This window comes from Monodelphis domestica, chromosome 3 (assembly GCF_027887165.1).
Source record: "Monodelphis domestica isolate mMonDom1 chromosome 3, mMonDom1.pri, whole genome shotgun sequence".
Taxonomy (NCBI): domain Eukaryota; kingdom Metazoa; phylum Chordata; class Mammalia; order Didelphimorphia; family Didelphidae; genus Monodelphis; species Monodelphis domestica.
Genome location: NC_077229.1, coordinates 271,352,277 through 271,371,418, shown reverse-complemented (window position 1 = coordinate 271,371,418; position 19,142 = coordinate 271,352,277). Strand labels below are relative to the sequence as shown.

The following is a 19,142-nucleotide window of genomic DNA, read 5'->3' as shown; positions in this document are numbered from 1 at the left end:
AATCATTGACTTAGAGTTGAAAAAGGTCCTAGAGGTCTTCCTGTTCATCCTCTAATTTTACAGATTAGGAGATCAAGGCAACAAAGAAATTAAGTGATATGCTCAGGGTCACACAGCTAATGTGTCTAAAGAAAGATTTGAACTCAGGTTTTCCTGCCTCCAAAACCAGCGGTCTATCTCCTCTACCAATCTATCTACTCTATTGCCTTAGTTTAAGAAAACGGTAAATAAATCTCTTTAGGAAATTCCTTTTCAAGAGATTTTTAAAAAAGGGATAGACAGCTATCTTTCTAGAATATTATGAATGTTGACCTCTTGGAAGCAGGGAGATGGTCTAGATGATCTGTTGAGGTCCCTTATTATTTGAATAGTTAAAAGAAATTAATGTCTGATATTTTCTTTTTTAACCTATTTCTTATATTGTATATAAATTCTCATAGATTCAGACAAAGCTGAATTCATTATGATTTACAGAATATAAATGCTAAAATTGTTGATGTCTTTGTAGAGATGCTTACTTCATAGTTTTAAATGTTTTTTAAAAAATCACCTGGGGGGAAAGAGATAATGGACAAAAAGACTTGTACAAAAATATTCATAGCTGTGCTCTTTGTGGTGGCCAAAAATTGGAAAATGAGGGGATGCCCCTCAATTGGGGAATGGCTAAACAAATTGTGGTATATGTTGGTGATGGAATATTATTGTGCTAAAAGGAATAATAAAGTGGAGGAATTCCATGTGAACTGGAACAACCTCCAGGAAGTGATGCAGAGCGAAAGGAGCAGAACCAGGAAAACATTATACACAGAGACTGATACATTGTGGTACAATCGAAGGTGATGGACTTCTCCATAAGTATCAATGCAATTTCCCTGAACAATCTGCAGGGATCTAAAAAAAAATACTACCCACAAGCAGAGGATAAACTGTGGGAGTAAAAACACCACTGAAAAGCAACTGCTCGACCACAGGGTTGGAGGAGATAAGACTGAGGAGAGACTCTAAATGAACACTATAATGCAAACTCCAACAACAGGGAAATGGGTTCGAGTCAAGAACACATGTGATAACCAGTGGAATCATGCGTCGGCTATGGGAGAGGGAAAGGCGGGGGGGGGGGGGGGGGGGGGGGGGGGGGGGGGGGGAGGAAAAGAAAACGATCTTTGTTTCCAGTGAATAATGTATGAAAACGACCAAATAAAATAATATTAAAATTAAAAAAAAAATCACCTGGGGGGTATCAAGCTAGACTTACGCTCTATTGTTCTTTAACACATTTCTCTTTTCAGTTCCATCCCTGCTGACCTATTTTTTCATTCTTTCTGGTTAGAGATATTTGGGAAAGGTGCTGCTGAAAGGACAGCCCTCACACTGGGCTTATTTAGTCATTCTCCACAGGAAATGATGGAAATTCCTAACATTCTTATCAGGGGAAAGGGTTAACATTGCTGGTGTCAGTCTTTGGGGAGGAAGGTGGTGAGAGGAATGTGAGAGGAGAGCAAGTTTGTTTTCTGAAACAGATGACTTCAAAGGCATTTCACTACTCAAATCTGAAGTCCTAGTGAGGGAGATGCTTTGAGAAGGGCAGTTGGTCCCCAAAGCCCAAGCAGGGGAGCCCAACTGGGACAACAGACTGCTTCCCCTGAGCAGCATCTACTCAGGAAAGAACTTTAGGGTTTTTTTCTTCACTGAAACTAGAAACTCCACCCTGCTTCCCAGAAGGAATCATCACTTCTGCTTGACAGGAACATTTTAGCTAAAGATGAATGTTTTCTCTTTTTCAGAAGAAAGTCCAAATAATCCACCACACTCTTGGGCCTTCAGCACCCTCTTAGTGTCCTGACAGGCAGCAGCCCAGAGACTTGACCATAGACATAGAATGCGAATTTTGTATACTGCCTTTACATCCTGGGAAGTGCATGATGAACAAAGGCCCTGGAAGAGGAGATCCCAGACACTGGTGAAATCAAATTCAATAAGTATTTATTGAGCCCTCTATATGTTTAGTTAGCCCTTTGCCAATTAGACATTAATTATTGTTAATTTCATATTATTTTTAATTATTTTACAGAGTTTAAATAGAGAGATAAGAAGGGCCTTACTTTTAAGTGGCTGTGAATAATAATAATAATAATTTTCATATATCTAGTACTTTGTAGCTTCAATGGGAACATTAATGCATTGATAGTGAAGCTGTGAATTAGTATAGCCATTTTTTTTTAAACCCTCACCTTCCGTCTTGGAATCAATATTGTGTATTGGCTCCAAGGCAAAAGAGCCATAAGGGCTAGGCAATGGGGGTCAAGTGATTTGCCTAGGGTCACACAGCTGGGAAGTGTCAGGTCAAATTTGAACCCAGGACATCCCATCTTTGGGCCTGGATCTCAATCCACTGAGCCACCTGGCTGCCCCCTCCCCCATTTTCAGACTTTTTTGATGAATTGATTGGTTTGATTGATTTTTTTTCCTCTAAAAAATGTCATTGGGAAGGGATGACTTTCTGGACAGAGGAGAGAAAGAAACACAGGGAAATTTAGGCAATGTAGCAACAAATGACATTAATAAAATGTGTTTTTTGAAAAAGAAAACACTTTCTTCACAAATTATCCTAGGTAGCAGGAGTATTAAATCTCTTTTGCAGTTTAGGAAGCTTGTATGCATATGCATGTGAAACTGTGGGCAAGTGAGGTCCTTTAAGGGCAAAGCTGAATGCACATTTGTGTCCATTGGCATGGGAGATGGGCAAAGATACCCAGGATGTGCCTTTTTTAAAAATGACAACAAACCTCTTTCCCATAAATACTATTCTCCAAGTTTCTTCCTTGAGACTTTATCACTACTTTTCCCGCAAAGAACTGAATTCCACTTCACAGAGAATGACTTCCTCCTGTTTGTTGTTATTGTTTCACAACTTGCAACCTTATGGATCTGTTTCTCTCCCTGAATGATGTGACTAATGACAGAAAACACATTATGGCTATTAATAATCCTTAAAGCTGAGCCCCAGGGAAGCAATTTGGTTAGAGTTTTGTTTGCCAAACACTGACCAACAAATGTTTCCAGCTGCCCACAATTACTCACTGTAAACTTTTAAATCTACAAGACTTTTACCCATGTTTTTCGTAAGCTCAGCAATGTATCTCCTGGTCTTCCATCATTCATACTTTGAGCATCCTGTTATTAAATGAATTTGTATTCCAAAAACAACAAAGGAAAACCCAGTGCAATGAAGAAAGCAGATTTGGATTTATCTCCCCCCACCTTCCCCTACCATGGACCAGGGAGATGAGGTCAGGGAGACAGGCATGGCTCTATCACAGAACAAAGGGACTTAAATCCTAGTGACTGTTCTCCAAACATCTGTTCCCCACTACCAAGTCAGATCAATGAGGTGAGGCGACACACATGAAGTCCCTACCCTGTGCCAGGTACTAGGAAGGAATGTAAAAAGCCAATCAATACCCAAACCTACCACATCAAGAGGGACAGAATATGAGGAGAGAGTCCAAAATCCTTTTGTCTTTTTCCATTGTCTGAGCAACACTTCTGGAACTCTTGGAACTCAGAAGTCATGCTCTGGAGCCCCATCAAACACACAAAGGTTACAGTATCATAGAATTGAGGAATGACAGTGATGGAAGGGGATAATAGAGACACAATTACAAATGAGCAAACTGAGGCACAGAGTGATTTTTTTTTTCCTAAAGCCACATAGCTAATAAGTGATGGAGCACCAAGTTCACTTGGCTGCCAGGCAAATGCACTTCAATCTCCCCATGCCCAACTGGCAATTATATAATATTTTATGGTCTATAAAGTGCTTTACAAATACAATCTCATTTTATTCTTCCAACAGCTTTGGGAAGTGAATATTATAATCATCTCCATTTTTCAGATGAGGAAATTAAAGTTGATGGAGGTTACAACTTGCCCAGGTTCACCCCTTCATTCAGCTCAATAAAATACTTCAAATGGAGAGCGAGTGCCTCCATTACTGTCATCAGCATCATCACACCTCTTAAATTCAGAATGTTCTTTTACCCTCACTAGAACCCTGTGAAGTGAGCAGGAAGAGATGATTGTTTCCATTTATCTGATAGAAGAAGAGGATAACCTTATTCCCTCTGCCAAGTAGTCGGTCATTTAGCTACTGTCCAGATGTGCCTAACATTTCTAGAAAATAATATTTCCATAGAAATTAAGCTAAGGAAGTGGGTAACCTAGCCATTACTGGGAGTTTAATGGTAGTCAAGAGTGTGATATGGCTAACTTTAGAAAACTTACATGGAAATTTGTTATTAAAATAAAAAATTTAAAAGAGAAAAAAATTAAGCAAAGGATTTGCATAGCACTGGAAAGTGGTAAAAGAGTTGAACTTAGGTTTAAGACCCAGTTTTGCAAATGCCTTCCCTCTGAAGATTATCTCCAATTTATCCCACTCACTAGCTTTGTAATAGTTTTGGGCAAAGCTTTGAACTCAAAATTCTCTTGACCTTTTTGTTTTTTAGTGTCCTCACCTTCAAAGTTTGAATGATAATGGCGATGAAATGAATGAATGATGATGATGATGATGATGATGATATCTATCCTGCCTACCTCACAGGATTGAGGTTTGATCTGAAGATCAAATGTAAAGAATGCATGTGAAAGTGCTTTGAAAGCTGTAAAGGTCAATACAAATGCTATATATTTAAGTAACTGAGAGACAGCATGGTCCAATGTTTAGAGCATTAGCCTAGGGGCCAGGAAAATTTGAGTTCAAGTCCTAGAGTTCCACCATGTACTTGAGAGGTGTCTGGGCAAGTCACTTAACTTCCCAGTGCCCTAGGCAATTTTCTAAGACTACAAATTACAGAATAGTTGCCCATTTACATCACTAGAGGAGGTTTCCTCCCCAGGAGCTTCCAGCATTAATGAAAACACAAATGGAGGAGAAAGAGCAGGAGGAGGAAGAAGTGGAAAAGGAGGGGAGGAGGAAGAGAAGGGGGGAAGAAGAATGAAGAGGGGGAGGAGAAGAAAGAAGAGAGTGTAACTGCACTTAGGAAGAAACATTCAAAAGGGGGAAAAAGATGGGGGAAATGGGGAGCTAGTAGAGCTGGAGATTATTAACTTTAATTAAAGAACAGTCAGGGAGAAAAAAATGTAGCCAAAAGTAGATGAATTCTCTCCCTATATGTCTCTCTCTGTCCAAGTTCCCTCCCTCCCTCTCTCCCCTCTCTGTCTAGGTCTCACTTTCCTCCACATGCTCTCCACCTTAAACCATAGAAACCATCTGACAAAAGGAACTTGTTTCCCTTATACTTCCTTTCAAATCCTGCAGTGGTTTTGTGTTGTGTTGTGCTATCTTTTGTTTTTACTCATTTAAAACACTGCCATGGCTATTGACTCATGGCTTCCAGTTTGTTTCCTGATCAAGAAACCTGAACAAGCATACCACTGATATGCTGATGTTAACTGAGATAATGGTGGGGTTGGGGGTGGGTGAGTGGGAAATGAGTAGCTGGTCACAGAAGGGAAATACAGACGTTCTCTTAACAGCTGAAACAAGAAATCTTGTGTGTTTAACCTCTGTCTTGTGAAAAGTTTACATGTCTTATTTTATTCTTCTTCACCTAGCAATGTCAATCAGAAATGTCAGTTGCATATTCAATGGGTAGCCCCTTGGAGGTTCCCTCATCCTACCTCTTTATCCAGTTGCTCCTATCTCTAATGGGTTTTACAGTGGTTACAGGTTTACTCTCCGGGAAAAATGCATTTCTCCCACAAGATGCATCTCCATTGAACTTACATCACAATGGCTCAACCACTGGCATGAGGTCCAATTACATTAGGCACTGATGGACATGCCATTGTTAATTGCAATATAAAACAGACCCCTAGAACCGATTCCATCGGACAGTCTGTGCTAGTACATGCCCAGCACTAATCTTGGTTCTGATTATTTTACAGTTCGTTACCCTATCTCAGCAACAATGCATAAGGAAGATGAGTCGGTATTCATTACTTACCAAACCTCTTGTAACCGAAGGACTGCACCTCCTCCTCTTCTGCAAAATCGTCTACATGGAAACAAAAAGTAGACGATTGATATGTTAGTCCTGGAAAATAGTACTGGAACTGAATTGTTGTTCAGGAAGTATTTGCCTAAGAGGTTAGGATATTTTCATATAACTTATCTTATGGACATTCTTCCCTTCAAATATGCTGAACATGGGTGAATTCAGACCATATTTCCCAAGTGTACTTTCATGTCTTGTGCACCTAATATGAATTCCAGTAGATGTTGGAGGATGATTGTTGACAGCTTTCTTAATCTCCTTCCCTAGGATGGGGAGCTTCAAGTCTAATTACTAATGTCTAGAGATAATATCAATAGTTTACATTTATGTAATTTAATATATAATAGAGCTGGATAGATAGAATGATAACCCAGATAGCTTTTTTAGATTAGTCTCCTGAGTAGCCTGCCACGTTTCTGGCACTTTCTTTGACAACTTTCTTCATAACAACTCTGAAAGTGAAGTAGTTTCTATTCCCATTTTAGAGATGCAGAAACAGGCTCAGAGGTTAAGTGATTAACAATTATGCAACAAGCAAATGGCAAAGCTGAATCTTTCTATCAATTCAACAAATATTTAAGTTCCAACTATGTGTAAAACATTGTACCAGATTGTTTTATTGTTGTTGTTGTTCAGTTGTACCTGACTCTTTGTGAACCTATTTGAGGTTTTCTTGGAAAAGATAGTGGAATGGTTTGCTATTTCCTTTTGCAGCTCCTTGAACAGATGAGAAAACTGAGACAAACAAAGTTAAGTGACTTGCTCAGGGTCACCCAGCAAGCAAATGTCTTAGGCTGGATTTGGATTCATTAAAAAGAGTCTTCCTGATTTCAAGCCATGCTCTATCTACTTTACTACTGTGAAGATTCAATTTAACTCTCCCCTGATTGTGAAAATTAAATTAATTCCCCTGCCCATTTTTAGATTTAATCACCAAAAGTGTAAATACCCTACTTAAAGTTGTGGGGAGATCTGTCCATTTTTAGATTTAATCAACAAAGGTGTAAACACCCTATTCATACTTGAGTGGGGGAGGTCTGTGATACACATGTGCAATAGTGGGTGACGAATCAGAAATTAAAGCTTCAACTGTGATTGGTAGATGTAAAATTAAGTGAAGATATAGGAAGTGACACAAAAGAAAGTGTCTTTAAAAGGGAGTTACAACTTCCTTTGGAGAATCATCTGAGATTTGTGGGAGAATCATCTGAGATCTTCAGCTGAAGAAGAATGTCCTGACTGGACCTGAGACCCTGTTCCTGGTGAGGCTGTTCTTAAATATCTTCCTTTTGGACTGACATGTGGTGAGTGAAAAGGCTGACTCCTTTCCTGGATATTTTCTGAAGAAACCAGCCTCAGAAGAAATACCTCTTGAGAGAGTTTTCCCCAGGTCCTTGGCTTTGCTGAGGCCAGCTGCAACTAACTCTCCCTGCACGGGTTGAGCCAGGGGCCTGGAGTAAAATACTTAGTGCTTAGGCTAGATATCTTCCCCTATCCTTTCTCTGATTTTCTTACTTCACTCTTTCTATATTTTGTAAATAAATTGTAAATAAATCTCTTTGGAATAAATTAAATTCATGGTGACCCTATATTTAAATATAATCTAGTCAAACCTTTTTATAATTAACCCCTTTCCCCCCCTTATACTACCTAGCTGCCCCTACCAGACAGGGATATAAAGATGGAAAAGGACAGTGCCAGGCTCTTTCCTCAAAAGTAGCTTACATTCTATTAGATAAATAAGATATGTGTGGAAATAATTATAATACAAATTAGAATGGTGTAAAGAAGAAATTAAAGAGCAGCAAGAAAGACTTGAGGAATGAGAGACAGAGAGAGAGAGAGAGAGAGAGAGAGAGAGAGAGAGAGAGAGAGAGAGAGAGAGAGAGAGAAAGAGAGAAGAGAGAGTGAGAGAGGAAGAGAGAGAGAGAGAGAGAGAGAGAGAGAGAGAGAGAGAGAGAGAGAGAGAGAGAGAGAGAGAGAGAGAGAGAGGATAGCCTTTACGTGCAAGGATTAGGGATGGTCCTGTGGATTTCAACAAGAAATTAAACCAGAAAACATTTATGAATTGTGAGAAAGCAATATTCTAGGCTCTGGAGTTACACAAGTTTTTAAAAAATGAAACAGTTCCACCCAAAATTACTGCATAGTGGGGATTCTACATGAACCCAATTATAATACCAGGGACAATGAAGAAACCTAGGCTACTAAGAAAATATGAAAATGATTAAAATTTTAACTTCATCTAGGATAGGAGTCAAATACACAGCTTGAAGGCTAAAAGTATCCCACAACACTCCTTAATGTGACCTGAGCCAGAGTGAAATATAATTGGGAAATATTTGACAAAGTAAATAAAAATACAATAAAATATAGATAATATCTTCTAAAACTAAGCCACTACAGGTCAGCAAAGATCCTTATGCACAGAGTAGTGGCCCAATTTGGTTTGAGTTTCTATTTGTATCCGGCACCACTGATCTGGGGTGCTATGGAAATTTTATTGAGGAGGCGACATGGTAAGCTGAGCTTTGAAGGAAAAGAAAGATTTCAAAAGACAGATAAAGAAGGAATCTATTCCAGGCATAGGGTAGAACCTCTATCAATGAATAAAGGCATGAAACAGCAGGACAAGATCCTGAAACAACTAGTCATCCAATCTGCCAGGAATGTTAAGTGAGTGGAGGAGGGCAATGTGAAATAAGGTTGGAGGGAAGATTGGAGCCAGAATTGAGAGGACCTTAAGCCAGGGTTAAGGAATTCCATTTTATCTGAAAGGTAATAGGGAGCCACTGAATATTTTTGAGCAAATTAGTGAAATGACTAGTAAGCCTGTACCATTTAGAAAATTAATTTTTGCAGCTGTATGAAGGACTGACTAGAAAGGTGAAGTATGGTAGCAGAAAGAACACAAATATGCAGAGCAATGGCTTCATTGTATGTGAATACACAAGGGTGGGAAAAGGTCATTTGACTTCAAGTCCAGTATTTTTTTCCTTATATTGCTCTGGTTATTCAGTGAAAGCATATCACAAACCAGAGAAGCACAGGTAATTTATTTGTTGCGTGGAATTCTTTGGTCACTTAATCAGAAAAAAGTTGGAGACAAACATAGAAATAACGGAGAGTTAAAATTTATGTAGGCTGAGCTAGCTATCTCCTTAAAATCCTCCAATCCTCCTCCTACATACAGATAAATACAAATGCTTAGCATTCCAGTGGACTGTTGCCTCCCTGTTCTAAGAGGGTTGAACTTCAAGACTTCCCATTAAAGTTTAAATTAGGTGTGGTTGTGCAGTCAGTATTTACCAGGGCAGGCTTTGCTGCTTTCAGATGAAAATGAAGCCCTGTCCTACCATATCTAAGCCATTCTTGGGGCCTCTAAGAAAATGATTATTCATCACCATCATTATATCTGATCTTGACTGACCTCCCAAATATACTGTTACTCAATTGCTGTCATCCACTAATTTGCTCTTTATTTCCACTGGATTCCTTTGTGATCTGAGAATGAATCTATGAAGATAAATTATTTATTGAAAAATGCACCATCTTCAATGAGCCAGAGCTTAGTCTAACGCCTGACAGAGAATAGGCAATTAATAAATAATTTTGACGGTGTAACCCATTTGGAAAATCATGACCGCTTTCTCCCAAAAGCCCAATACTTGTCTAAAATACCCAGATGAATGAGACGGTAAACTTGGGATGTTCAATTATTGTGAGAGAATTCTCCTTAAGAATGAGCCTGAAGTCTGGAGCACCTTTCCCAGACCTTTTCTGTGGCTCGGTCTTTCCCCAGTCTTAGCTCACTATGAGGAAGTAAAGGAGCTCAGGGTGTGCGTGAGGATATCCTGAGTATGGGAGGGAACTGGTGCTTCTGCCACATGGCCCCCCGGAATCTTTGGTCTATGTGGAAAGTTTGTTGACAAGAAGAATGGTAACCTTCCTATCCATTTTGGCTAATAGTTCCTGTTGGGTGAATTGGTAAGAGGCTCAGGTGGCTCTGTGACTGAATGAAAAACCCTGTCTGCCCATGGGACAGATGACCCAGTCACTCACCCTCATGTCTGTTACGCAGTGTTCAATGGGGTGAGAATGTCCTGGCACCTGTGTCTGCTGCTCCTGTCCAGGTGCCTACACCCAAATGCCAAGTGGCGGCTCCTGGCACAAACAGACCATTCAAATAAAAGCCCGGGAGATAGAGGGAGGCACACAGAGAATCAGGGAATTGAGGTAGGGAATTGTGAAATAAAGCAGCATATTGGCACAAGATAAGTGATTTTAAATTGTCTTTCAAAGGGTAGATGGCTGGCTCAATGGTTTGAGAGCCAAGCCTAGAGATGGGAGGTCCCAGGTTCAAATCTGGCCTCAGATACTTCCCAGCTGGGTGACCCTGGCTGGGCAAGTCACTTAACCCCCATTGCCTAGCCCTTACCACTCTTCTGACTTGGAACCAATACACAGTATTGATTCCAAGACAAAAGGTAAGGGCTTTAAATAAAATAAATTTGTCTTTCATAAAAAATTGTATGGCAGGTATACAGTAGCTTTTCCAAGACTCACATGGTTTTGATCATGTTTGACTCTCAGTAAAACACAATCTTATAGTATCTCCTAGCATTTTTCTCAAAACATGAAGTGAAAATCTAAGTGCATCCCTAACCATCTTTGTGGAGCAGCTAAGTGGTTCAGTGGATAGAGCAGTGGGCTTGGAATTAGGAAGACCAATCTTCATGAGTTCAAATCTGGTCTCAGACACTCAATAGTCATATGACCCTGGTCAAGTCACTTAACCACGTGTGCCTCAGTTTCCTCAACTATAAAATGAGCTGGAGAAGAAAATGGCAAACCACTCTAGCATCTGTTCCAAGAAAATCTCAAAGAGTCTGAAATGACTGAACAACAAAAACCATTTTAGTGGATGTCATGGACCAACAGGAGAGTGCCAGACTCCTTTCAAAATCTCCCTTCTGACTTCTCAGACCCAAACTTAATATTTTCCCTATGGGAACAACATCTAACTTGATACCCTTTTCAGACAGGTCTCCTGAGCAGCCTGCCACTTTTCCAGTACTGTCTTTGACACATTCAGAGCCCAACCAAGTACTAGATTCCTAAACAAATAAGGATTGGGCTGAGATTTAAGACCCAGAGACTAAAGTTGCCCTAACTTGATTCCTGTCTTTTACAGCAACTTGTCTGCAGGGAAGAGGTGACCTTAACATATTAAATAACAATAAAAAGTGTTTAATTTAAGATTTATATCAAGGAGAACCTAGTTTTTGGCTTTGGCAGATGCATTTCAGAGTTTTAATACCTATGGGGTATGCTGTATTTTGCTGGACTGTTTTGAAATCTGATTTTTCCCCCCAGCTTTCCTTGGTAACTGGCACAGAGCCAAGCTGTCTCGAGATCATGCGATATGGTATGTTGAACAGAATTCTACTGCTGATTTATTCTTCGAGTTTTGCTTTTGCATAGTAATGCAAGTTCAAGTAGAGCTTCTTTCACTAGGTTTGTGGAATTCAGAGAGTTCTAGATTCCAGAAAGAATAAATTAAAATGGCGAGATGATTTTTGGAGGCAATCTCTAGACTCAGGAGCATCTCTGCTACTTCTACCCAATCCCCTTTCTCTGTTCCTCACTTTTAAATATTTAAATGCAGGTTGTCTGCTGCATTAGCAGGCATGCTTTGATTCTTTTTTTGGTTTAGCACGGTAAGTGATCCCCAAAACAGTGGCTTGCTGTCATGGAAGCCTATCTCTTCAACAGTGATATTTTTCCTGTCAAATGCCTGCAAACCATGATCTTGGAAAAATTATAATTATAAAAAAATAAAGAATTACAGAAAGACTTGATACATTCCCCTTAATGCTAATGCTCCCCTCCATTATCTCCAGCTTGGGCTGCATATATCTTGTTTGCATGTTGTTTCCCCATTAGACTGTGAATAAGTCCTTGGAGCACAGGGACAACTCTTGCTTTTCCTTGTATTGGGCTTAGCATAATGCCTGGCACATCGCTGATGCTTAATAAAGGCCTACTGACAACTTACGGTGGCTATAAACAGAGTGCAGCACATTACTGATGAAGACAGACCTGACTATGAGAGGAGGAGTAAGTGAAATTAGAAGCTCCAATCATGTGACATGAATGAGAGGCAAAGATTTTCTTATCTTCCAGGAACCTCTTTAGAGCATCCCTTGCCAATAATTATTCAACCTCTGCTGGAACACTTTTAGTGAAAGGGAGCTCATTACCTCACAAGCAGCCCATTTTGCTTTTTAGAAAACAAACTGGTGCAAAGCAAGATAGACCAAGCAGTCCACCGGTAGTCCTCAAGATACTAAAAAAATTAAAAGAAGGATCTCAAAGCATGAGAACTTAAGGGAAAACAAGAACAAGAATTACATAGGATGAGGTTGGTGTTATGGTCTTGGGTAATTGGAGTACCTGTGCCAGTGAGATTAAAGATCCCCTAATACATCCATGTTCAAATGTTGTAGTCTCAGAACCCCTTAACACTCTTTTTGCTCTTTCCCTAAAATCCTTACCTTCTGTCTTAGAATCAAAAATGCTAATATTGGTTCTGAGGCAGAAGAGTGATAAGGGCTAAGCAACTGAGGTCAAGTCACATGACTAGGAAATATCTGAGGTTAGATTTGAACTCAGGGCCTACCTGGCTCTCAATCTACTGAGCCCCTTAGCTGCCTGCTCTAATACTCTGAAAACTGATCAAGAACCCAACAATGAGCTTTTGTTTATCAACATTGATAGATATTTATTATATTAGAAATTAAAATATTAAATTAAATATTGATGGTAGTTAGATGGTAGAGTGTTGAGCCTAGAGTCCAGAAGATTTGAGTTCAAACCTGGCCTCCAATACTTACAAACTGTGTGACCCTGCCTCAGTTTCTTTATCTGTAAAGTGAGATGGAGAAGGTAATGGCAAACCCCTCTATCATCTTTGCCAAGAAAACCCCAAATGGGGTCATGAAGAGTTAGATGGGACTGAAATGACTGAACAATGAACATGTTGAAGAAAGCAAAAACTGTCATCTCTCTAGCTCTGCCAGAGAAAAAGAAATGATCTGTGTAGACTTCTAGTACCCGAGAGTATGAATAGTAGGGTTCTTGGGGGTCCTTCATTCCCTCCCCATATGTTCCATGAACAACATCCCTCATTCAACCTCTGATGGTAAAAGGGAACTCACTATCTCACAAGCAGCCCATTATACTTTCAGAAAACTAATTATTAGAAATTTAATTATAAACTAGCAACAAAATGCTGATTAATTATAATACAACTAAACAAATTATTGTAAAAATTAAAATTAGATTTCAAATATTAAAATGTTATATTTTAAAGGCTTTATTAATGGTCATCAGAAATCAAAGAATAAAATAATACAAAATAAAGACCACATGGCCATGGCTGATTAGTCATTTCAAAATTCCCACTCACCACTGCCATGCACGCTGACAGGGCCAAAGAGAGAGGGTGGAACCCTTCACATCCCTGCCTAATATCCCCTATCTATAGAAAGTACATAAGGACAGGAAGTCAGTGGGCTCCTGGGAAATGTAGTTCTTTTTTAGAGTAATAGATTTTCAATTATACATTTCCCCCTGAGATCTGTAGAGAACTAGTCCCTCCAAAGGATCTTGTAAACATAACCAACTTTGAAATTACAATAATTTGAGAATAAGAGGAAAAGAGAACAAAACCAATGATTGCTAGGCACATTGACAAAAAACAAGTTAGGGGACAGTTCCCTGCAGCATAAGAGTATATATACAAAAACAAATGCATTCAACCCCACACAGTTCAAATCACCACATCCCAAAGTTCACTCTGGATCTTCTGGTGCAGCATGTGGTCTATGGAGGCATCTTCATGGTGCCTTCACCAAATAGTTCACTTTCTGGATTCTAGAGGTAGCATGTTTCTTATCCTAAAATTACTTCCAAAAAGAATTTAAACTTTGAATTTTAGCATAATTACACATCCCCCCTGAACAGAGTATTAAAAAATACAGGGGTCACTTAAGGATGCATGGCTGAGTTATAAGGTATATGAATGAATTGGCAAGAAAAATAAAAAATATCAAATAATATAGACTATCAAAGTCTTTTTTATAAAAATTTTAAGTAAAGGAAAAATAAACTTACAACAGGTCCTTGAATCAGTGCCCAATTAAAGTGATTTAAGCAATTTTGCACTTACAAAACAGTCACAACCTCAAACCCCAAACAAGTTCAAGTCCTCTTTGGCGTCTTGGCTCGATGGGGATAAGTGCAATTTTCAACAGGCTGATCAGCAAATGGCACGTGGTCTTTATTTTGTATCCTCTTTTATTCCTTTATTTCTAACGATCATTAATAAATCTCCTAAAATATAACATTTTTATTATTGAGATTTAATTTTAATTTTTACATTGAGGTACATGAATGTAATGTCATATTCTGCACCATAATATTTTAAAAATATAATGAGTTCAGAAAAGCTTGAGAACATTTAGATAGATTGATTCAAAGCAAAAAGAGTCAGAAAAATAGCTGGCAATTGGCCCGTGGGGGCCTAGTCTTTCAATTATGGGTAGTTTGTTGCAAAAAAAAAGCAGGATAGAAGACCCCCATTTCAGAGTTTGGTCAGCATTCTGTGATTATTTGTCAATTTACAATGTGATGATAGAAAGCTTTTTAATTGGCTATGTATACAAAAAAGCACTAATGGGCCAAATCTTCCTTCTTCCTTCTTGCTGGCTACAAAGTACAAAGATGGTTCCCTTAGCTTGGAAGGGCTGAGGGAAAGGGGTGCTCTCCCTTTTTTCCTCCACCACTAACCACTAAATCAGATAATATAATATGATGATATATTATCTCATTTGATCCTCACAACAACCCTGGGATGTAGGTTTATTTATCATTATTTATTTATTTTTTAGAGTTATTATTCATTTTATAGTTATTATCCCAATTTTATAGTTGAGGAAATTGAGGCAAACAGAGGTTATGTGATTTGCCCAAGAACGCACATAAATATCTGAGGATACATTTGAATTCAGGTCTTCCTGATTCCAGGCCCAATGCTCTATCTACTGTATATCTATCTTTTTAAAAAATTATTTAATTAATTAATTTAGAATATTTTTCCATGGTTACATGATTCATGTTCTTTCCCTTCCCTCCTTCCTCCCCCCTCCTATAGCCAATGAGTAATTCAACTGAGTTTTACATGTATCATTGATCAAGACCTATTTCCATATTGTTAATATTTGCAATAAGAGGCTCAGAGTCTGCATCCCCAATCATATCTTCATTGTGAAATTGCAGTTTGTGACCCTAAAAACTATAATCCCCAGGAAAAAACTATGATTCCCAGAACCTCACTCACTTCCTGTCATTATGTGCTGACGTAGATAGGATATAAATTGTGTGGAGTTCTGTGGCTGGTTCTTTTCCTTCCTGTGGGCAGCTTTGGTGGAGCGGGAATTTTGAGCAGGTAGAAAACTTAGTCACATGGTTCTATTTCTGTCATATAATAAACTTTATAAAAATAATACTTAAAAGTATTCAACATTAATTTAACTCTTATGCCATTGAACCATGTGATCAAGGACCTAGCTGTCTTTATGGTATATTTTCTTTTTTTTTTAAATTTTAGTCAATTTAGAACATTATTTCTTGGTTACAAGAATCATATTCTTTCCCTCTCTCCCCTCTCCCACCCCTTATGTGTCCTTGATCAGAACCTATTTCCATGCTGTTGATGTTTGCACTAGGGTGATCATTTAGAGTCTATATCCCCAATCATATCCCCCTCGACCCATGTGATCAAGCAGTTGTTTTTCTTCAGTGTTTCTGCTTATGGTATATTTTCTTAAGGTGCTGGAGGCTTTCCTATGGCTCTTTTCCTATGTTATGAATATGCTACATTATAGGACTAGGATGATTCCTTTGTTAGCTAAGCCACCTATTTCCCCTTAGGACCAAAATACCCTCAGTAAATATTTTTTTACACTTCTCATGTGAAAGTCATCATGGGCAACATGCTACAGATTGCTTACACTAAGCACATATCTTTCCATAGATCTTTGGACAGCTTATAATTTTATTTCTTCTGAGATCATGGTGCACCATGATTCATAGCCACCTTGACCCATTTTGGGAATACTGATATTTTGTAGCAATTTGGGATTATGGAAAGTGCTGAAAAACCTCCTTAATATAATTGAGCCCAACCTCTCTCCCCTACTCCATTCTGGGACCAGTTCATTATTTAACCAAGATATTTGTTATCTATGGACTAAACAGTGGGCCTGCCCACCAAAATGTCTTTTGAATAATCTGAACAAAATAAATTCTTCATCTACGCCATGCCGCCGCCACCCTCCATTTTGGATTTTAAGACCAATCTTTTCTGAGTGATCATAGATCACATGGAAAAGGTCCTGTAGGGTTCCAGGCTGTAGTACAATCACCATAAATGTCATCCAAAAATAGGGGCATTGGGAGACACGAATGAACTAATGAAGGAATAAATAAAGCATTTATTAGGTGCTTAGTATGTATGAGGCACTTGCTAAGTGCTGGGGATGCAAATAGAAAAATAAGACAGTCCCTGCTCTCAGGGAACTCCCATTCTGATGGAGGAGACAACACATATGGAAGGTTTCAGGATGAGTCAGATTGGAAAAATTCCATGGTTCTTAGGATGCAGTAACAAAACACATGCTAATGTGTTCTTTTTAATGTTATTCTTTAATATCACTTCCACTAACAAAATTATATCTGTGTCTGATGTTGAACCATTTGATGATGCAAAGGAAATTGGTGATTTTCATTACTGTGCCTTCAGTAGCCATGACTATTGTTTCATACTGTAGATTTGTATCAATTTATCAAGAAACATCTTAAAGAAGAGGCCTAAAGGCTATGTTTTGCTTGAGTGAATAAAAACATTTTTTTTGGTAATCGAAACAATAAACATATTCTCTACTTCTGAATTTTTCTCCATTGGTTCAAGTTCTGTACTTAGGAGTTGCCCTTGAGTGAGTCTAACTCCTTTTTCAAATGGTAACCCTTCACATATTTGAGGACAATTAAGATGTTTTCCCTGCAGTTTTTCTTCTCAAGGATGAATTTCTTTAGGGAAAATGAGAGATAATCATCAAGAGGGAATCTGAGTAGAAACTAATTTGGATCAGAGAAAAAGGAAAAAGTTTTTAGTCTAGAAGCGGGGCCAGGACCATTAGAAACTATTAGAGGGGGCAGAAAGGTTTGATATTAGAAAGAAAATATAAATGTATAATCAGGCAGAGGGATTCTGGGCCTGAAGAAAAACTAGATCGATAGCCTGGGAAGAGGTATGTGGACCACAAAAAGCCAGTAAGACATCTCTCAAGTTGAAACTAGAATCTAGATTACTTTGTTCATCATAATTATCTTTTCAATTCAATTTATTAAATCTGTATTAAGCACTCACTATATGCTAGGTATGGTGCCAAGTACCAGGGATACAAAGAAGAAAAAAAAAAGACAGTTCCTGCCCTCAAGGAGTTTACAGTCAAATGAAGGAAGGAAAGCCAGGTTCTTTGATTTCAGAGCCAGCTTTCTTTCACTCAAACCATGCTGCCTCTGTATGAAGAATTCCTTTCCGGGATAGAAAAATGAGCCAGAAGATCTCTGAGATAATTAAATTTTTTATGTTATAGCTGGTCTGAAAGTACATTGCTGCTCTGACAACAAGGAAGAAATCTAGGTGATACTGTAGGACTGCATTTTAAATAACCAATACATTCCAAGACCCTTTGCATAAGATTTAAATTCCACAAAATAGCAAACCCCTTTATTTAACAAATATTTATTATAGAAAAAAGTACCTAGGCACTTTATGGCTTCTTAGGCTCATATGAGCTTCTATCATCTCTGCTCATGCATTTTGAGGCCATTATTAAGAACTAAATGATGTTAGTGAATCAAAGAAGCACTGCTCTGATGGAGACAAGCAAGAACTCTGCACAAAAGCTAATGTTTGGCCCCAAACCATATTCAGTAACGAATGACTCACACTAATGCTTCTTGGATTGAGAATGAATATGATTGGACAAACTTCTGGGAGATTTAACCCTGCTGGGGAAAATGCCTTGGAATTAGTGCATAATTAAATTTAAAAAAAATTTATGCATTTCTCTGCTTCTAATTTTTTGATTGTCAATCTTGCATACCTTTATTTGCAGTGTTGAGTTCGATAAAACGAGGTCCTACTGTAGCTTCATTGCCAATCAGAAAGCTGCTAGCCCATGAAAGGGAATGGCAATGTCAGGGCTCTCTGCTGCCATAGTCTTCCATCCAGGAGGAGCTGAACCAAAACTATGTTTGACCCAGGCTCAGTTTGGAGATTGTGTCAATGCCCCATATTTCTTCTATTTCAAAAGTTTTTTTAATTATACAGATATGGTTTCAATTTGGCCTGGTTGACTAGGTTCTTGGGAGGGAAGAGACCAATCACTTTTGTTTAGTTCATAGTTCAATCAAGAATGAATACCGGAGAGGCCACTAGGTAGCAAAATGGCACCAGACGTGGAGCCAAGAGAACCTTGGTTCAAATCTGGTCTCAGATACTTCCTCTCTGTGTGACCCTGGGCAAGACACTTAACTGTAATTGCCCAACTGCTCTTCTGTCTTAGAACTGATACTAAAACAGAAGGAAAGGGTTAAAAAAAATTAATACTGGTCTTCATAACTTTGTATAATGCATCCCACCAGTTGGCTCACTCTTCAGTTACACTAAAGTTCCTCATTTAAAGGGACTGACTCAGGCTCTATGATTAAATCACTAGCACTTAGCAGGAATTTATACACCTACTCACAATGAAGGCAAACCATGGAAAATAGGCTTCTGCCCAAGCATTCCAAGGATCCTACTGCCAGGTGCTGCATGTAAAGTATTTGATAATCAAGGTTTGTTTTCATTTGCTGTCTTTTATGCATTCCCACAGAATGTAAACTCTTTGGCAATAAAAGCTGTTTCATTTTTGTCCTTGTATCACCAGAGTTTAGAGTGCTTGGCAC

At 38.6% G+C, this 19,142-nt stretch overlaps 1 protein-coding gene across 1 annotated transcript in view; it reads right to left on the bottom strand.

Moving 5' to 3' along the window:
• Positions 1-19,142, bottom strand: part of COLEC12 (collectin subfamily member 12) — a 242,615-nt gene that overhangs the window by 208,621 nt on the left and 14,852 nt on the right. Inside the window, exon 2 of the mRNA XM_007487639.2 lies at positions 6,009-6,059. Within this exon, the coding sequence (XP_007487701.1) occupies positions 6,009-6,059 (51 nt within the window). The remainder of the gene's footprint in view (positions 1-6,008; positions 6,060-19,142) is intronic.